The sequence below is a fragment of the Octopus bimaculoides genome, chromosome 4 (assembly GCF_001194135.2).
Source record: "Octopus bimaculoides isolate UCB-OBI-ISO-001 chromosome 4, ASM119413v2, whole genome shotgun sequence".
Taxonomy (NCBI): domain Eukaryota; kingdom Metazoa; phylum Mollusca; class Cephalopoda; order Octopoda; family Octopodidae; genus Octopus; species Octopus bimaculoides.
The window spans coordinates 4,062,510-4,084,702 of record NC_068984.1 but is presented as its reverse complement, the minus strand read 5'-3'; the positions used below and the strand labels follow the sequence as shown (position 1 = coordinate 4,084,702).

The window sequence follows — 22,193 nt, the reverse complement described above, 5'->3', positions numbered from 1 at the left end:
CCACCCGCACAAGCCAGTCCAGGGGCACTGGCAACGATCTCGCTCGAAAATCCTACAGGAGCCAGTCAGGCGGTACTGGCAACGGCCACGCTCAAAATGGTGCATCTCATGTGCCACCCGCACAAGAACCAGTCCAGGGGCACTGGCAACGATCTTACTTCGCTTGCCGGGTCTTCTCACGCACAGCCCATTTCCAAAGGTCTCGGTCCGTAGTCATCGCCTCGGTGAGGCCCAATGTACGAAGGTCTTGCCTCACCACCTCAGCCCAGGTCTTCCTGGGCCTACCTCTTCCACGGGTTCCCTCAACTGTTAGGGTGTGGCACTTACTTTTATTAGGTTTACTGTTTTATGTTAATTAATGTTATAAATTTAATATCCCACTTTGGTTTCACACACACACACATGATTGTGTGGCTACATGGTTAAGAAGTTTGCTTTCTAACCATGTGGACTTGGGTTCAGCCCAGCGTGTGGCACCTTAAACACATGTCTTCTATTACAGTCCCAGGCCAACTAAAACCTTATGAGTGAAAACTCATTTCTATATATTCATGAATATTTTGGGGTGTGTGCATAGGGTATTTGAGGACATACCTCTTTTGGGTCATTGCGGCATTTTTTGCTAACTCTGTATAATCTTTGTTTCAGAAACATAGAAACCAAGTTAACTCAGACTAGAACCCGGTGCAGCTCTCCGACTTCGGTCAAACCATCCCATCTATGCCAGAATGGAAAATGGACGTTAAAAGATGATGATGATGTATATATATATATATATATATATATATATATATACACACATACATCAAAAGACTAGTGCTAGATATGCACAGTATGAAAAACATGTAGTAGTGCTCAAATGATTTAAACTTAAATTCCAAATTCTTATTCCAGGACTTGATATTCTGTATTTTTTATACTCTATGTAAACATATTTGTATAAATATATACATATGTATGTATGTACCTACCTCCTGAATATATGTAGTTATATATATCTATAACTATCTATCTACACATACATACATACATATATATATATGTTTATGTATACCAAACCTAATTGTGTTTATCTACATCTCTCTCTCTCTCTCTTTATATATATATATATATATATATATATATATATGTGTGTGTGTGTGTGTCCATCGGCGTCTATGTGGTTTAGTGCTTGTTGTTCATTGGTTAGCATTTTCATGAGACGCAGGGTCCTGGGATCAACCTTCACTACTTCATCTCATATTTTCCAGGGTCTTCCTATTCCACAAGCTCCAACCACATTAAATGATCAACACACACACACCACACAATTACATATACACACACACAGAGCTAGATATGAACCAATTAAAATATTACGTATTCTTTAAACATATAAAGTATCAAAAGTATATATATATGTTGACTAAACATATTTTATTAGCCAAGGTAAGTGCTATTGTCTCCTGCATTAATTTCTTTTGCTATTTCCTTCGTTCTGAATGGTAGCAGCTTATTCTAGTATATCTCAATACATTAATCTCTCTATCAATGAAGCTCTCTATCTCTTTTATCTGTGTACATGCTGATGCCAGCTCTATTCCTGTATTTTAGTAGCAACAAGACCTCTCCATGTATGTATGTCACATTAAAGCCACATACATGTTTACTTGCATAACCAGAATATTTATATCTCTCTATTCTAAACCAGACTGACCATTTCTCTATAATGTTGGTGTTTCTCTCTGAATCTCCACCCTTATAGCTTCCTCTCTCCCCTAATATTATAATGGTACTCTTCACATTCCAATACAGCTATTATTTGGCCAAGGTGAATTGCATGACATGCTATGTGGCTTGAACAATCTTTCCTTTTTCACTTTCTTTTTCTGTCATTCTGACCAACCAAAAGTTTACTCGATCACATCTCTCAGCCAAATATTAATGTTGCATTCTATCTATTTCCACACTGTAAACTATGCAGCTACCATGTTGTTGTGATATTCAGAGCTAAACAAAAGACCAGGAAGGAGTGGAAGAAAGTACATAGCAAGGTGCACTGTCCAGAAGTGTAATGTTTACCTAGCCTGAAAAGAAGCTGGGGTAGTGAAATTTGCTAAGTTTCTGTGTTATGAGGCATGAAATATTCCTAATTGTACAGCAACGGATTTATATGATAAACGATACTATTGCAGAAAAACCATATCTGAAATGATATTATACATAAGCCCTGAGTGACAGGGAAATGAAAAAGGTATAGAAGAGGTTTTTGAAGGAGAAATATGAGTGGAGAAATGGAAACAGACCCCAAGTGAAACTAACAGATTGGCCAACTACTTGGTATGGTTAGTAAGACGATGAGACAATTAGGGAGATGAAGGCAAGGTAAATTGTTGAGGGGGCAAGAATCAGGTTATGTTGATTACTTAATCAGGTGGTACAGTTAGGTTTTATTGCAATGACTGGCAGGGCAGGATTCTCAAAAACTACTCCAGATTCAAGAGATTTGGCTGAAATGAGGAATTATAGATGTTTGAAACTAAGGGTTCATGGCATAAAAATAACTAAAGAAAGTCTTAATAAAATTAGTAAAGAATGGATTTGCTGTTACTAAATTTCAAGGTTGCAGGTGTACAGCAGTAGTTCAACACACCAAAACCCGTCTTGTTATCATTATACACCCGCATCAAACTGAACCACCCTGTTATTGTCATCAGACAGAATCAAGAAAAGAATAAGCCTGTTATGATCAGGAAAAGCCAATGGTACAACAACTGTGCCACTGAGATGTGTATTGAAACATTGGCATATGGCTGCTACTCTAAAGTATACATCAATCATATAAGTGAATTAATACATTGGTATAACACATCTTACAACACCAACGTAAAGACACTGTGGTGAAATAAAAATTACCTCATCAGAACATAGACCCCACACTTTATATTCAACATAAAGATGAATAAGGAACATCAACCTGATTCATAATGCAATTGCTGTAGTATAGAGGTTTGCCCTCTGGAATTAAAATACTTATCTACTGCTCAGACGACACCTCCAACAACAACTCAACTTGTTACAGAGAACACATTTAAAACCTACTTGCACCAACTGAACAACTTGTTTTTCCTTCCATCACCACCAAACAAAAAAAACAAAACAAAAAAAAAAAACAGCAAAATTAATTTGGAAACCAAAAGATATAGGAATGAGCCAGAACATCAAATGGGCATTTGAACTCAGAACCATATGGCCATGCCTGAATCCAAAATGATCATCAGCTTTGCAAGAGTGAAGAGGAACATGACCAGAGTTATTGGTTTTTATGGCTTTCTTCTTCTAATGATTCTAAGAAATCTTGATACTTGTCAATGACCATCCCATCCTATTTTCGGGCATAATGCACAGAACTATATTATTTAGATAGTGCTTGCTTGAGCTGGTAGTAGTGAGATTAAGTGGAGATTTACTAGCTATTTCTAGCATGTTCAACCACTGCATTGAGACTACTTAGCTGGTTGTAAGTGTATGTTTAGTTATTTTGCTTTCTTGGATGTTAGATTAGTGAAGCAGCTTACAACCCATGTTAGTATTTAGTGGACTGTTGTTATACAATCTTTTCTGAAGAATGCAGTTATAATTCTTGCAATTGCTAAAAGTTTGATAAAATTAAATTTCTGAGATAATCTGAAGTAGATTATACAGCAGAACATTCCTTCTTTCTAAGATTTTCATTGTGACTTGAACCTCACTTTTTCTGCCATAAAAAGGTTTGGAGTGAATGGACGTTGGTTACTGCAGGACTTTCAGTTTTGATTTCTTATTTTCTTGTTGATAGAAGAACTTGAACTTCAAATCTGTTGTTAGAGCAACTTGTTTGAATATTGTAGATTTCTAGGAAGCAAGATACACAATCATATTTTACAAGACACTTTATACATTCTGGGAGAATGAAAATGACAAAGAATTCAAACCTATTTTATGTTTTTCCATCAGACAAAACAAAACTGCCATATTCTGCACAAAAATATAAAATGTCTATAAATTGGAAAATCCCAGAAAAAGTTCCAAATTTTAGATTTAAATATTCCAATCAACTTTTAAGAACAAATTATTCTTTATCTCCTGTTCTAAGTGAAATATGCTTTCAAAGGTGAGAGAAAAATTTATAAAATAGGAAATAAATATCAGCTGAGGAACACAATATTTTATGGCTTCAATTATCATTTTTCTCTTTTTTTTTATTATTTTCTTATCCCAGAAAAAGTTGAGGAACATATAACTGAATAATGATGAAATCAATGACTGATCAAGTCAACTTTGGTATTTCATATAATTGTTTTGTGAAAATATATTACAGAAAGATCTTTGGTAGAACTTTTTGAAGAAATTCATACGAGCTGACATTTAGAATAATTTTTAGTTTATAAATAGATATAATTGAGGAGTCAAATAAGTAGCCATTATGGTTAAAAACCCTCTCATTGCCGACTGAGTGTGCGTGTGTGCAATCTGCATGAACTAAGAACAGAGTGCAGCAGTTACTATACGCAGATGTAATATCTTCAATCGTCGTTTGTCGTTATCCACAACGTCTCAATCGAAATGTGAGCTTAATTGTACTGTAATACTTTTAATGTATGTGGAATATATTACTATGAACATGTAATGAATGTATAATATACATGTTGATGCATTCAATTTTATGCTCACACACACATAGTGTGTGTATATGTTTATATATAGGAGATAGCTAATACAATGCATGCATAAGTACTGATGGATTAGCTCCATAAGGAAATCTGTAATGTGTGTGTGTGTACATATCTGTATATGGATATGTACATAATGTTTATAACTGGACGCAAGTTAATCATGTATGATAAAATATGCATAAATGTTCTTAGGTATCAGACATAGTTTATTATATATGACACGTAAAAAGCACCATTTCAGTGTGGTCGATGCAAGTGCCACCTGACTGGCACCCATGCCGGTGGCACACAAAATCCACCCACTACACTCTGGGAGTGGTTGGCATTAGGAAAGGCATCCAATTGTAGAAACCTTACCAAATCAGATTGGAGCTTGGTGCAGCCTCCCAGCCGGCCAGTTCTCAGTCAAACCGTCCAACCCATGCTAGCATGGAAAGTGGATGATGATTTGTATGTGTGTGTGTGTGTATACATTAGTTATAGGATTCACTGGAATATAGGCACATCAACACATAGAATACCAGAATGGCTAGTTACAATAACATAGGGTTCACACTAAGGCAAAACAACCACAAAGGTATCGTGTGTTGGTAGGGCACTGTAGATATGTAAGTACCAAATCCAATTTAAACTGTAGATCTGATTCAGGGTTGGTTTTAGGTGCAGTGTAGGTAAAAAAAAACAAAACACAAATGAGGTTTAAAATTTATGACAGTTCTTTCGGTAGAATTCTATTGATGTATTCACAGATTACATCTTAGCATAAAATCCACCATCTTCAGGTAAAATTTTAAATAGGTATAAACAGGTGAGATAATACCCTGATGATGTAATCTATGAATACATCAATAAAATTCTGAAACATCTGTTGTAAATTTTAAACCCCATTTGTGTTCTTCTTTATATATATATATATTCATATCTTATTACAAGACTAAAAATGAAATGTATGTAGCCAAAAACACACCATCATCATTTGCCATCAGTTTAACTCTGCTTTTCCAGACCTTCATGGGTGAGATGGAATTTGTTGAGGTAGATTTCCTAAAGGGGATGCTTTTACTATAATCAACCTTCACCTGTGTTCAGACATTTTCATGGCAGATTGGAAATGAAGGCTACCTCTTGCATGATGACACTCATTTATGACTATCATGTCAAGGCAAGGAGACATTAACATGCACTCATATACATACATGTGTGTGTATGTGTGTGTGTGTGAGAGTGTGTGTATAGATATATATATATATAGATATATAGATACATGGTGGGATTCTTTCAGTTACCATCAACCAAATCTACTTACAAGGTTTTGATCAAACCAGCGCTATTGTAGAAGATACTTGCCCAAGGTGTTATGCAGTGGGATTGAGACTAGAACCATGTGGCTGGGAAGCAAACTTCTTAACCACACAGCCATGCCTTTGCTTTCGCTAACAAAATTTATATTTATTAATTGAAATTCATCATCATTATGATTTTGACATCTGTGTTCCATGCTAGCACGGGTTGGATGGTTTGACAAGGAACCAATGAGTCAAGAACTGTATCATGTTGCAGTGTCTGCTTTGGCATGGTTTCGACAGCTGGATGCCCTTCCTAATGCCAACCACTTTACAACATATGCTGGGTGCTTTTTATGTGGCACCAGCACTATTGAGGTTACCATGTAGCTAACAAGTTAACAAACCTAGGGAGGGAAGATGCTGCCTCTGTATGTTAGTGGGGGGGGGGTTAAGGTATGTGGGAAAAGGTTGGGACAGAGCAGGGTCTTGTAGAGGAGCTACAGGGCTACTCACATCTAGGAATGAGAATGAGTTAGAGACATCTCCAAGGAGGCAGGTATTCGTAATGAAGTGTCCAGGGGGAACTTCAGGCAGCAGGAGCAGAAGTGGGTGGGGGGAATAGGCATGAGGTGAGGGGAGGTAGGGAAAGTGAGAGGAAACATCTGTAAGGATTGAGGGGGGAGATGTATGAGTTGGGGAGGCCACAGGGATACTAGTAGTATGGTAGTAAAGATACCATTATGAGGGGAAGAAGGATCAGCACAAGATAACTTCTCTTCATCCTATGTATACTCTGCATTCAACAGTCTCTCAACTTTGGCTGCTATTTCTGATAGGTTGAATACCTGCTTAGAAGTTCTTCAACAATGGAACAAATACACATCCAATTTGTAGACTGGACAAATACAAGTCAAATGGTTTTATAAGGGACAGTTCTACAGTTACTTGTTGATGCTATGGGATCTCCAGAAATGTGCATTTCAAAGTTTTCTTTCAAACTAATAAATATATTAGCTGGATCAATCATCTCTGACATTGAACTTTAATCTAGAGCTGAGACAGCATTTACTGACAACTCACAAATATAAAGAGTGGTTTATAATACAGTTCTATATTTAAGAGATGAGGAATTATGTACATTATTTACATTTGACGGATATTTGTGCTCATCTTGTTTATTGTTAACACAACGTTTCAGCTGATATACCCTCCAGCCTTCATCAGGTGTCTTGGGGAAATTTCAAACCTGGGTTCTTATTCCTACGGTATTTTTCAATGCTTTCATTATTACTATTATTGTTCAGGTCACTGCCTGGAATCGAACTCAGAATCTTGGGGTTAGTAGCCCACGCTCTTAACCACTATTCCATATGCCTGTGGGCATATAATAGTAAGATGATCGCAAACGTTATGGTCTGGGAAAATAAGCTAGAAATCTCTCACTTGCCATTCTCAAAAATGTCCTCCATAGAATCAGCTCACTTTAAGTTTCAAACTTATCAACAGAATTTACAGACAAGTTTGAAACATGATAGATCATTACTGACCACACATTGGTCATGCAAGGTCATTCTGGCACCATGTAGATATATTTCTCAACTAATTGCCTGATGGTCGTAGCACAACAACAGCTGAGTATAGACATAAGTAAATCCAAACGAATCACAGAAGCTTTCAGATTAACGAATCAAAGTCGTTAAAAAAGTGTAGAATTTACTCTGTAACTGTTACAATTAGGTGTTAAGTAGAGAGAGATGGGAAATTATTGTTAGTTGAAACTAGAAGTGGGGTTGCAAATGGGAAGAAAGGTGCAGCCAGCAGTCACACATGTGTGTGTATGACTTAGTCAAATGCTGCATGCTTTCGGAGGAGCCAATGTAGTTTTGGGTAGACAGTCACCCTGTCAACCCTCACCCATGACCCCAGTGGAACATTGATCATGTGATAGTAGGAGGGTGAGAGGGTAATCCGAGGACACATGGCTGGTGCTCATTATAGCTGAGTAAACTGGAAGGATGTGAAATGAAGTGCCTTGCTCAAGGACACAATGTGGCACTTGCTCCAGGGAACCAAAACTATGTTCTTCAGACTGTGAACTGAATACCAAGCCACATGCCTTTATATGCAAATGGAGAACTTGTCAATAACAATGAGAAGTAATCCCCAAAGAATGAAAGTGAAATTCTTTAATTCCATTGTAAATATTGAGAAAAACAATTTGAATTTAATTACATCGTTAGTCTGTGATAAGTTGTATAAAACTTGATATTTCCACATTAGACACATGCAATTTCCTGTTTTGAAAACAGTGAAAAATGGGCCATTCTGCAAGAAGACCAGAATAAACAAAGTCAGCCTGGGATCCACAATGTAGCAAAGTAGACACACAGAAGAAGCATGTCAGCCAAACCATTGCAACACTCACAGGATGTGTTCTTAGTGATATATGCAAAAATGTGCAATAAAATATTCGGTGTCCAGAGGTGAGACACATTTCAAGTACACACACACACAATTGCCAGCATGGAAAATAGATGTTGATGACAATGATGATGGTTCACACACTCATTCACAAAAACCTAAAGACACACCACTATGAAACATTACTTGTCACTCTCATATCCTTCTTAGATTATATATATTACTACCAAATTTTTAAAAAATATACCAACCACCATAGCCACTGTCTGCTGTATGTCCATGTGTGTGTGTGGGGGTAATAGTACAAATATAAAAAGAAACAGTGCACTTGTGGTCGAAAGACTAGAAGACTAGAACATGTGTGTGCGTGTGTGAACGACTTTATGTCAATTAATCAGGTGGCTTTTTCTGGCTGCACTCTAAGATATCTGTATAGATATCAGCAGTACTATCCTTGGTATATGAGTAAGACCCCATAGTGGGTCTTCTTGAATCATTTCAGTTACCTCAGTCTAAAGACAGAAACGCTGTGCATATACAATGAAACCCTGAAAGACTCAGTGTGTGGGTGTGGGTGTGTATTTTAAAACCCAAATGAGATTCCTCAATTAAATCATTATGCGACCCCTATACTTTTTTTTTTTTTGTAGTTAACTGTAGTGTTACCAAGTGACATTTTCAGTTACAACTATCATCCTCATTTTCTGTATGCTTACCAAGCTGGTATGGGTTGGACAGTTTGTCACAGAATCTGGAAAATGTTATCTGGAGTAAGTCGTCTCCAAGATGGACTGGAAAACGTCTCACTGCTGTTCCGTTGTTGAGCAAAGTGACAAATAGGGTGATGACAAGATGAGTTAGAATGACAGGGTTAACTAGGCTGAGATGTGTGTGTGTGTTTGTACAAATGAATATACACTACAAACATGGTTGCACAAAACTAGAAATAGATTTTAAACAATCATATTTACATCCACAAAAGAGATAAGCAGAGTTTAAAAGCAACAGCAGAATAAATTCCACAAGAACAAAAGAATTAGGAAAGATTTCAAAAATATTATTGACTTAAACCATAATCTTTGTGGCAGAATGTACCATTTTCTGCTGCTAATTAAATATTGTTGAAATAAAAACAAAGAAATACCATCTTTAAAGGAGAGACTTCTTTCATTTATTTTCCTCTCTGTTTCAATTTCAATTCTCACTGCGACAATAAAACAACTACAACAAATGAAGACTCTGTCACTAAGGGAAATCAAAAAAAAAAAAAATATGGGATTTTTGTTTTTTATCCACCTGAACAGGTGCACAGAATAGTTGCTCTGCTGACAGAACAAACATGTTTCGTAAAAAAGAAAAAAGTTCCATGTTTGATGAATCATTTAATAAGAACAAAGAAAGTAAAATATTATCAGAAAATGACACAAAAGAATGTTAAATTTTAAAAACTGTAAAAGATAACTGATGATATAATGAATTATCTAATGTCTGAAAATGATACCTGTTTGTGTGTGTGTAAGAACATTTCGCTATAAAGAGAATAAAGTTTATATTCAGGATAACAATCTAGAACGTTCTTGGCAGAAAGATAAGAAGTAAACAGATGAAGGGATGCAAATCAAGAAATAAGTTTACACTCACATTTTTTGTGCTTTCGCATTATTTAGTTGGTTCACAATATTTTTAATATTTGCATAAATTATTGTAGTAAGTACTTTTGCGTGATCTCTTTTCTGTCCTTTGCAAACCAGGGAAATCATAAATTTATGAACGGGAATCTGTTATTCCAGGTTTGATAAGGCTGAGTAAGTGCTCTGTGTTAGGGTTAATAGGATATATCCACCTGGTGGTATTGGCCAAATTAGAATGAGTTCAATGTTAGATGAACTCTGGTGCACCATTTGTCATAAGCTGCTCAAATTAGAACCTAATAAATATGGTGAATGGAGACAACTTTGGATTATTTATCTGAGACTTATTTTGGTTTTATTTCAATAACTCCATAAGAAGGGTTAAACTCATGAATGAAGATTAACAGAAAACTTGTAAGCTATTCAGATTTCCCAATGCTTAGTTTTTCTTCTTATGGGTAGTACTTATTTACAGCAGAGTGGACTGAGCCAATGAAGCATAAATGTAGAATGCTACAAAACGTAATATTTTCATCAGCATCAATGTTTCAACAAAGATTTCTATCCAGCTTCTCAAACAGGATTTTGACAGTCACTCGGTCATTCAATATTTGTATGCCTACAAGGATGGCAAGCTGGCAGAAACGTTTTACGTTCTGAGTTCAAATTCCACCAAGGTCGACTTTGCCTTTCATCCTTTCGGGGTCTGGGGTTGATCTAATCAACTGGCCCCTTCCCCAAAACATTTTGGGCCTCGTGCCTAGAATTGTAAAGAATATTTGTATGCCTACAAATTTCTCTTCCACTATTTTTTTTTTCCTGGTCTTCCTCAGCCGTAGACCCATACTAAGGACAGTGCATGGGACTGTTTCACTAAAATGTCATTGTCCTTAAACAAGCTTCTCAGCAATAATATCTCTCCTGTTTGTCTACATTGGTTGCTGCTTTTTAATGCCAGGATCCTAACTCCATATCAACATGGACAGCTGTGACTTTAGTAGAATATAATTAATAAACCAACAGGATATGATTCTAAACCTTGACCTATGGAAATGGTTTTATTTCAAATTGAAAGTATTATATTAAGAATTAACTGTGTTAATTCGTGGTATCAACCAGACTGTCGGATGTTGTTATACATTGCTAGTCACAATGTGCTTTGCATTGTTTTAGCTTTGGGACGATGTCACCCTACTGGCTAGGTGAGCAGACTAACATCCCTCCTCCCCTGATCAGAGGACTATTTCGTCACAGGGTGGACCCAGTTACAGTTGAGTGGACTGAAACAACATGGAATGAAGGTGTTTTGCTCAAGAACACAACACACCACCTGGTCTGGGAATTGAACCCATGATTAGTGATCATGAGTGTGATGCCCAGCCACTAGGCCACGTGCCTTCACTAATTATGTTAATTAGCACTAATAAATGAAGGTGTAAAGCTTTCGATCAGTAGATATCTTTCAAATAGTTTTCTATGGATGCCATTATATTAAAACTTTGCTGTTTACAAAAAAACTGAACAGAACATATTTGCTAGAAACATTATTGAGGCTTCACTAAAAAAAATTGATATCATCTGCATTAGTCTACGTTTGCTTTCCATGCTGGCATGGGTCGGATTATAAGCAATTCAGATTAGAGAAGTGAAGAGGAAAAAAATAAGGAAGAGGAATATCAATCAAACGAAAGAATTTGAGAAAAGAGAACTGGAATGAACATCCACTCAAAAATATTCGGGGGGGGGGGGGTGAACCAGACAGAAGAACTAGAAGAATGGTCTCAAATTTTGGCACAAAGCTAGCAATTTTGGGGAGAGGATAAGTCGATTACATTGACCCCCAGTGCCTGGCTGCTATCTATTTTATTGACTCCAAAAGAATAAAGGGCAAAGTTGACCCCAGTGGCATTTGAACTCAGAATCCCAAAATGGATGAAATGCTGCAAAGCATTTTGTCCAGTTTGCTAGCTGTTCTGGCAGCTTGCCATCTTACAAACGAACAAATATATTGAAAAGCAGCATTAGACATGCATTAGATTCATACTTGAAACACAATTAAATGGGGGGAAAAGGTGGCACGTAAAAGGCACCATCTGAACGTGGTCGATGCCAGCCACCCCCGTCCCAACTGGCTCCTGGGCTGGTAGCACGTAAAAAGCACCATCCGAACATGGGCGATGTCAGCCACCCCCACCTTGACTGGCTCTTGGGCCGCTAGCATGTAAAAAGCACCATATGAATGTGGTCGATGCCAGCCACCCCCACCGGCTCCTGGGCTGGTAGCATGTAAAAAGCACCATCCAAACAGGGTCGATGCCAGGTCTACCTACCTGGCTCCTGTGCTGGTGGCATGTGGAAAGCACCATCTGAATGTGGTCAATGCCAGTACACCTAGACTGGCTCCCACACCGGTAGCATGTAAAAAGTACCCACTACACTCTCAGAGTGGTTGGCGTTAGGAAGGGCATCCAGCTGTAGAAACCTTACCAGATCAGATTGGAGCCTGGTGTAGCCGCTGGCTCTCCAGGCCTCAATCGAACCGTCCAACCCATGCCAGCATGGAAAAACGGATGTTAAACAATGATGATGATGTTGTTGTTATGCTTAAGTCAGGTTTATTTCTAACTAGCCAGGCCTATGGTTAAAGGCCTTCCGGCCACGATCATCCTGTCTTTTATTCAGGTATAGTATACTGAGGACTAATAATCTCATGACTCCTTTCTGTTTTTTTCAAGAAGACTACAAGTAAAACTGCAAACAATTTGGCTGCTATATCTAGCAGTAAATCAAGCCCCTACATAAAGGAATGCAATTAAGTCCATGAAATAATAAATACTTGTTGTTGACAGATGTTGCAATACGATTCTTTTTTCTTTTTTTTTTTTGTCCCTTGTTGGTTGCCATTCGTATCATTCTCATAATAATTATACACCAACTGGAACTCCAAAATGATGAAAAGCAAAGTTGACCTTAGCTGGATTTGAGCTTAGCACAAAAAAAAAAAAAAAGAGACAGAAGAAAGATCTGCCAGCTCATTGCCCTTATATGGGCTAATATATATATATATATATATAAATATATATATAAATGTAAAACAATCTGATCGATTTTACAATCTCTTTTTTGCAATTTCATCCATAGTTTTATCAAAAGACAAGTTGCACTTTGATAAATTAGTCCAAAACTTAGTCAACGACAGCTTCCATGACATAATTCTGTCAAAAAGCCCTGTGGGCGAAAATCACTGTTCCTCTTTGACGGTTGTGGAGGGTGATACATACACTGGAATGCCAAATAAAATATCTTTTAATATTCAATCACATTCTGAATTTTTCATCATTTTGAGTCCAATAAATTGGAAGCTGGCAGAATCGTTAGCACGCCGGGCGAAATGCTTAGCGGTATTTCGTTTGTCGCTACGTTCTGAGTTCAATTTCCGGCGAGGTCGACTTTGCCTTTCATCTCTTCGAGGTCGATTAAATAAGTACCACTTACACACTGGGGTCGATGTAATCGACTTAGTCCCTCTGTCTGTCCTTGTTTGTCCCTTCTATGTCTAGCCCCCTGTGGGCAATAAAGAATTAAATTGGACGACTAATACTGTATTTATTCTGAGATGCTCTCTCTTTCTCTCAGTTAAAATATAACCAAGAATTTAGTAAAATAACTTCGTTATCATTAAGCTAGTGTTAGCAACATTAATTGTGACTAAGGTATGTATGGTGGAAGATTTTAATTCAAAACTTATGAAAACAAGACATTTGTACTACAGAGCCAGAACCGGTTTCAGCCGGGTTGGTAACGAAAGGGTTAATTGTTATGGTTGAATGAAGTGACTGCACAGCATTAAACGTAAAACATTTGAAGTTTTACGGTAGAAATAATTATTATTGCAGAAAAAACTTAACAAGACCCTGCCAAGTTGATGCCAATCCTAACAAACTGAATTCATTCATTTTTTTTTCAATCTCTATTGGAATACTTTCCTTCCACATACGTTAATAATAGTGAAGGACCGGCTTTCTCTAAAAAAAAACAAAAAAACTTTGGATATTTTTCGCAATTACTAGTACCTAATAACATGTAATAAATTATCATTACCTAACAACATGTAGTAAATTAGTAAATTCTTGGCTCTCAAATTCAATGATCTGCAGAGAACTAGTTCACTTTAGTATGTAATACCTGTTGGAAAGGCATGAAACGCTCCGAAACACCTCGTTCTATCGAAGGAATTTCCCCCACAAATTTGAGTGTTTTAAGGGTAAATTTTCAGATTAACATCCGCACGATTTTCACTAGGGTGTTAGGGTTAGGGTTTTAGGGTCAGGGTTCCGGTTTTAGGGTTAGGGTTAAGGTTAGAGTTTTAGGGTTAGGGACGGAATTCCCTAACCCTAAAACACTAACCGTAACCCTGACCCTAAAACCCTAGTGAAAATTGTGCGGGTTTTAATCTGAAAATGTACCCTTTTAAGTTCATTTCGATATTTTTTTGTGTACCTTATGTATCTGAAGTTGACATTCTACATTTTAAAATCTAACATTGACAATGAAATTACAGGTAATAACAATGCGATCAATTTCCTTTGATTATGTTCCCTTGTCTTACAATAGAACATGCTTTCGTTTTACAGAAACAGAAAATAGAGATACTTAAAAAAAAAAATCCAGAAGAAATCCATCCAAAAAATATATTAAAAAAAACCCGGAGTGTGAGGGAAGATTAGTAGTTTAGGGTTTGATATTGAAAGTTTGGGATAATTTCATTTAGTTCAAAATCAGAAAGAAATTTAAACTTAAGATTATTATTATTATTTCCTTTCAGGTCTTTTCGTAGATGAAGATAGAGTAGAAATTTTAGTTCTAACATAATGGAGAGAGAGAAGAAGAGGGGGGAAATGTGGAAGAAAAAGAGAGGGACAGTGGAAAGGGAGTGAAAAGAGGAGACAGACGTGAGAGGGAGAGATAGAGAGAGAGAGAGAGAGAGTGTGTGTGTGTGTGTGTGTGTGTGTGTGTGTAAAAAAAAAGAAACATTTTCAAGTGAAGAAAACGTTTATTTAAAAAGAAATCCAAAAGCAAATAATATTTAATCCAGTTTTATAAACGCAGTGAAAACATTAGAAAAAAAAACAACAAAAAACAAACTATCAGACTTGTTGAAACAGAATAAAATTGCTGATAATTAATTATCGATTTGTTGTTTTATGTTTGAAAGTAAGTATTGGTTTTAATAAATCATTGAAAGACTTTGATGTTAGCGTCAACGTGACAGAACGATTTCGGTGAAAAATGTAAACAGTTTGTCGAACTGAAGCACGTGTTGCTCACAGTTTGAGGAACAACAGTCGAGGTTTGACCCCAAAACTACTTTCATTCATTAACACTGTTACCAGCTGATGTTTTCAGACAACGTCGATTACTACAGCTAAACTATTACATCAAACTTGAAAAAGATTATAAATTACATATATTTCTTTTGACATTTATCTTATTGAAAGATATAAACTGTCAATTCAAAAAAGATCAGATTTTTTTATTTACAACACTGATTTATTTAATGTCAAAGTGACATTTTCTCGATCCATGTCCGCTGAGTGGTTACATTAATTCAATGAATCGTTTAATATGATCACATCGATGATCGCTTTTTAAATTTTAATAATTAAACACCATTCACAAGAAACACTTAGAAGACATTCGACGGAAGTACATTGAAGTTTGCAAACTTTTAATTGTGTTTTTTTATTTTTATTTCAACCCTTTATAACTGAAGTATGTGTCAATCCGAAAGAATGCCAGCTTTTGTTGTTTCCAATATATTATTTTATCATACATACATACATCCACATCGTTAAAAAATTAGTGTCATAACAGATAAGAAACCCTTAATTATAGTTGAAGTTTGCTAAACGCAAAATGCCAGCCACAACAGCTAATATGATTATGTTCATATATTTATTGAATGCATATTGATAATTAATCTTCGACCTACATGATAGAAAGAGAGAGATTGTAGTTGTCACTGATATATTTTTGATAACAATTGATTTTAGTTGTTTGTCAAGATACCTGCGTTTATGTGTGTATACACTATACACACACAATATATATATATATAACATAAAGAAAGGACTGTAGCTATCCTTTAGTTAATACAAAACATTGTAGTTTACGAAGAAGCTGACAAATCTTAATCTCAATACGTCTGTATATGTAGGGGTGGTGGTGGGGGGGCACCGACCTAAATATTAATTAATGTCACACAACTGTGTTACCTTTTTGTGGAGGAGGGCTTCAAAAAATATCCACAGGTCCTCCTCAGACCAAACATATATATATATATATATACGTGTGTGTATATATATATACACATCTATATACACGTGTGTGTATATATATATATAAATATATATATATATACACACCATATATATATATATATAATTAGTTTATGTCTCCACAGTACCTAGAAAATCGTGTTTTCAATTTCGATGCTTTAAGGTATCAACAAACGTATTTGATGCTGACAGGAATATTCTCCCTTCAACTTGACCCTTCTGTTGTTAAGACAACAAACAAAATAAAGAAGAAATCATAATGAAAGCCACTGGTAGCACTTACTTTCTCTGTATTTCTTTCTAAGGTCGGCGTGGACACTTTTAACAACGCCAGCCAGTCTCAGATGTTGTTGTTTCTTGTCGTCAGTCGACATTGAGCTTTCACCACTTGGAGACGACGACGACATACTGTTGCTGTTGTTATTGTTGTTGTTGATATTATTGGTAAACAAATATCTCCACCGCTACCACCTTTATCTCCGGCTTCAATAAACATGACATAAAAGATCCAATGTTTGGTAAAATCAGCTGGGAATAGACCGGAAGTAGGTCAATGCCGACACTTCCGCTCCTCACACACCGCCCTCTGTCGGCAGCATGTACAAGTGAAATGTCGTCTGCTTTCTTTATTTCATAAATTTACAATCTGAGTTGGCTACATTTTATCACTGAAAACTAAAGAAAATTATCGAAATAACAAATTTTAATCGAGTTTCTGTCATTAAGACAGTTCAACGAATTATGTACACGGAGCAATAAATGTAAAAGGCAGTTTTATTGGGAGAGACTTAAATATTTCGTTTTACAGCAACAAAAACATGTTTTGAGAGACTATTTCGGTAAGTATTTGTTTTTTATTGAAACAAAAACATTCAAGGAATATAAATAAATACTTCTGAATAATGCTAACTTCCAAACGGATTTGGGAGGAAAATATTTCAAGTTTTTTTTATAGTTTTCTTGTTTCTTTAACATTAAATATTAAAACTTTCGAATTCCAGGAAAAAAAATCGAAATAATTAAAACTTTTGTTCTGGTTTATTTGACAAGAAAAGTTGTCGAACTTATTACACAGAAAGTAAACTGAAAGTTCAAATATTGGAATTTTTCTCCAAGTCACAGATTAAGTGGAAATAATGTAAGTAAATAATAAGTTTTAATTTGTAGCGGAATATTTAACCAGAGTATGCTGGGGAGATATTTAAGGTTTAATTCCCCCGTTACCTTATATTGTGGTGAATTAACTTAATATTCACCATTTAATATTCAATTGTTTCAATCTGTGTATGTGTGTGGGGGGGTCTCTTATCTCTATGCTTTTATTTCTTCTGCGGTGAAGCATGAATTGTTTGCGGGAATTAGAAAACAAATTTTTGTAAAGAAGTTTTGTAAAATAATTAGACAGCAAAAACAGTAAAAATCTTATTTCAATGTGGTTTCTTTGTTTTCAATCTTTATTATCTTTGACACAAAATAGAAAGAAATATATATGCTTACAGGCATTTTATATATGTACATAATAATAATGCAAATAATTTCTTTTGTTAGCCACAGGGGGATGAGAGGGACGTCAAAAGGACAGTCAACAATTTGTGTGGGGATCTATGTAAAAGAATAATAATAATAATAATAATGATTTCATTCGAGTGTTTAACACACACACACACACACACGAGTGCGTGCATCATGCCAAAATAGACCGAGAAACAGGACTAGAAAGAAAGAAATCCCTCTAAACTAGCTGAGATTCGGCCAAGTGAATACAACTAAGTTGTATAGAAAATGAAATGATAGATGTATGTATGTGTATATATATATTTGTGTGTGTGTGTATCTCGTATGTTTGTGTATATATATATACACGTGTGTATACAGATATACACATATCTACACACATACAAATACACTCCTGCATCGTAGTGAGTAATAGAGAGAGGTACGCACACACAGACACAAGAGACGGCGACAGGCTTGTGTCTGCCATTGTTTGTTATTTTCTGTTTACTCAGCAGGTGCTTGTGACGTCACGCGGGAGAGCCGTATCACTGCTTTTAATAACAATGTAGCATGGCGCCCTCAGTCAAATAGTGCCAACACTGCCGGCTTTTTTGAAAAAAAAACAATCGACTTTTTCTTTTCCCCACAACACGGCGAAGGCAAAGTCGTTCTGATCGTAAAACACTGACAGAAAAGTTCACTTTTCTTTTCATTTCTTCGCAAAACACATCTACAGTAGTAGCAGGGAGCTTTTTTCTAAGCAAATAGCCATTTCTATATTTCTCTTTAATTGGTTTTCTTGTCTGTGTTTCTTATTTTTTTCTCTCTGACTTTTTTTTTTTACTTCAGTGAATAATACCTTTGTGTATTTATATCTACGTATATATATATTAATATTACATTTATAGGTGTGTGTATGTATATATATATAAATGTATATATATAATATACATATATATATAATATAATACTATGACTGCATATGTGAGTGCGCGCATGTGTTTGTTATGGAGGTGTCTGTTTGTTTATGTGTATCACTATGTCTGCTAGTGGATGTGTTTATACAGTTGTCTGTATGTGTGGCTGTGCGTGCGTGCGTGCGACAGCGTATGGGTATATTTTTATTTACGATTGTGATGCGGTCCCTAAGTGTTGTCTTTCAAGCCTGAAAATTTTTACCGATTTCCAGGCAGGAAAGACCGGCCAATGTACTTGGCTTCTCTTTTAGAGGTGAGTGACAAAATACTCCTTCATTTCGTCGCTTTTCTCCCGACCCTTAGACTTTTTTTTTTCATTTCACTTGGACACTTTGGTTTTATTTGTTTTTTTTCTTCTTTTATTCACAAACAGAAAAAAAAAGCATTCAGTGTTTTAGCTATGCTTTATTTATTTTTTTTGTGGCTCTGTCTGCTGTTATAGAGTGAGGTAGGTTGTTTACTTGACGAATGCTTCTAAATAATTGTGCATAGCAAATGAGGAGACATTGTCTTTTTTTCCTCACGATGTGTGTGTGTGTATATATATATATATATATATATATATATATATATATATATATATATTGGTGGCCAGCGGTGTTTATCCTCAAGTGAATTACTACTGCTGCTGCTCTGTGTTTAGCCGAAGGACCAGTGTGTTCAAGTGGACATCAGTGTATTTAGTGAGGGCCACTCTATTCCATAACAAGTACTTGATTATTACTTTCAGTGTTTGTAATTTGCATTGTTGCACTTGGTAGCCATCATAAATTCATAAACACCACTATTTCGCGGGTTACTTTTTTTTCCTCTTGTTTTACCCGTAAACACGGAACTAGCCCACTGTCGTTTCAGTGGGACTGTTAGGGATAAAAGATATCAGAAACCTATCTCTATTGCCATATCTAAGGACAACTCTTGCTGCTTTATTTACATTTTGAAAAAGCTGACAGTGCGCCTTTTGCTGTCAATGCAGTGCTTGGCACGCTCGGACACACACACACACACACACACACTTAATCGAGAAACATGCTTTTTAGATAAACATGTGCTTGGGATAGTGCACATCCAAACTTGTCTAATATTGTCATCTCTCCACATGTAATGTCCACTATTGAATGAAATTGCAACCGTAACTTGACAAACTTATTAACACCAAGAAACATTTCAACTTATTTTTTCTTTTACTATTTTCTTTTAGTTATGTTCAAAATTGTTCTTGTTGAGTGAATAGACTTAAGAACACTTTTAAACTTAAGTGTGTACTAGAACCTCTTTTCAAAATAACTTAAGTAACCCCCCAGCCCGATGTAGAATTCTTTCATTCATAAAAATATCTGTGACTAGCTCGCTCTCACAAAATATACGATTTTCTCACCAATTTAATGAACTTAGAAAATGTGTGACTACTTGCATTCGATATTTAGAAACTTTACACAATTATCTTTCTATTACTAATTTTTTTTTAATGTTAAAATAAGCAACAATTACTTTCAAGTACCATAGCTTGAAATGTTAGTACATTGCCTTATTAAGCTATTTCTATATTTTAGAAATAAATAAATATATATATGTATACATGTATAATATGAATGAATGAATGACGCAGTTTTAATCCCCGGCGAGAGACCGATATATTTCATATGCATTTTCAATTCAGTAGAGAATGGCACCGAATATCACAACTTTTAATCTTCCTTCTGTTATATAGGGGTAGGGGTTTCTGCGGCTAAACGGAATCACTATTACAATCGTATATTTGTCGTTCTTAGAGCTAATAATTATATCTAGTAATTAGCTAATTATCAAAAAAAGCTATTTTCGCAACATTTGCTGAAGTTTCAATAATTTCAAATTTGAAATATTTAAATTTTCAAACAAGTGTGCATGTATAATTGTATGTCTACCGTACACACGCACACAAAAACACACCCACACACACATATGCGCGCACACACACACACACAGAGCTAAATGTGTGTATTTGTGTGCAGTTTTATTTTCTTTCTTTGTGAAAGTGATAAAAGAATGTAATGATGAACGATATTTCGTCTTCTCCAGATCTACTTAGATATTTCAAGTGGGGCAGGCCATTTACCTTCCTAAGAAGTTTGTTTGACTTGTCATCTGTTGGTGAAGTCGACAGTGACAGCTTTACTTCAGACGCCTTCATTTACGCATGCACACACGCACGCGTGCACACACACACACACACATTATGAGGCGATCCATTCTCTGAATTATGTTGCGCATTTTCAATTACTACGGATAGCATCACACACGCACGGATCGACATTCTCAGGTACACACACACAGATCAAAACGCACAACTACACATTCGAGCGCACTGATCGACATACATAGATACACACATATATAAATACACAGGAACTTGGCGCACACACATACAAACACACTGACCGACATACACAACTACACTTACATAAATATACTGACCGATATACACACAGGTACGCAGAGACGTGTTATGGACATCGGAAATGAACCGATTCATTATTCAACAGTCGTGGATTACACGCACACACGCTGTCGCGCGCGCGCGCATAATGAGCCTCTATGTGGTGGATCGACTTACTAGACATAGCAGCAAAATCTACCTCGTATAACTCTTCCGTCTTCCAAGAAACACATAGCGTTGTCCAAGGTGTACTATTGCAGGATGATCGTGGTTGGAATACCTTTGGCGATTGATCTTCTGTCAGGTTCGTCTCAGGGCTAAAGAACACACATACACACAAATCGTATTTCTGTAAACTCGTTATGCAGTTGTCAGACACTCCTGCGTATCTAAACGCATCGACATGTGTCTGAATTAGTACACATATACATACCTTATAACCACATCACATATACTTATGTATATTCACATACACACCTATGCACAACAATACATACACATGTCCATATACACACACATGTAGCTACGTAACCACATGCAGAAGCACATGCATACACGTGTCAGCTTAACTACCTGTACACACACACATGCCTGCAGCACATATGTGCCTACAGGACCTCATACATCCTAACACACACACATGTATGTATATATATATATATATATATATATATATACAACAAACAAATATATAGCATCATTTGGGACAAAAGGTTTATTGTTACAATAATTCTGTTTAAATAGTACCTGTATGTATTAGACAAACTTCAGTGCATACAAATTTGTCCTATCTATATAAATATCAGCACACACACATATATATATCCTTATATATGAACATGTATGGATATATATGTATATAATGCATCCTTATATATGAATATAAATATGTACTATATATATATATATATATATATATATATATATATA

General features: G+C 35.9%; 2 protein-coding genes across 11 annotated transcripts in view; one reads left to right on the top strand and one right to left on the bottom strand.

Moving 5' to 3' along the window:
- LOC106879784 (S-adenosylmethionine sensor upstream of mTORC1) overlaps window positions 1–16,925 on the bottom strand; it is a 212,872-nt gene extending 195,947 nt beyond the window's left edge. The window contains exon 1 of the mRNA XM_014929486.2: window positions 16,654–16,925. Coding sequence (XP_014784972.1) covers window positions 16,654–16,777 — 124 coding nt within the window. The 5' untranslated portion in view covers window positions 16,778–16,925. The remainder of the gene's footprint in view (window positions 1–16,653) is intronic.
- An 87-nt stretch (window positions 16,926–17,012) lies between these two features.
- Window positions 17,013–22,193, top strand: part of LOC106881718 (forkhead box protein P2) — a 534,685-nt gene continuing 529,504 nt past the window's right edge. For 8 of the 10 annotated variants that reach the window (XM_052966870.1, XM_052966867.1, XM_052966866.1 and 5 more), the window contains exon 1: window positions 18,985–19,097. The gene's annotated coding sequence lies outside the window, so the exon portion shown is untranslated. Of the gene's footprint in view, window positions 17,210–17,461; window positions 17,509–18,984; window positions 19,098–22,193 lie in introns of those variants that run through there. The other 2 variants (XM_052966861.1, XM_052966862.1) reach the window with 2 other exon arrangements.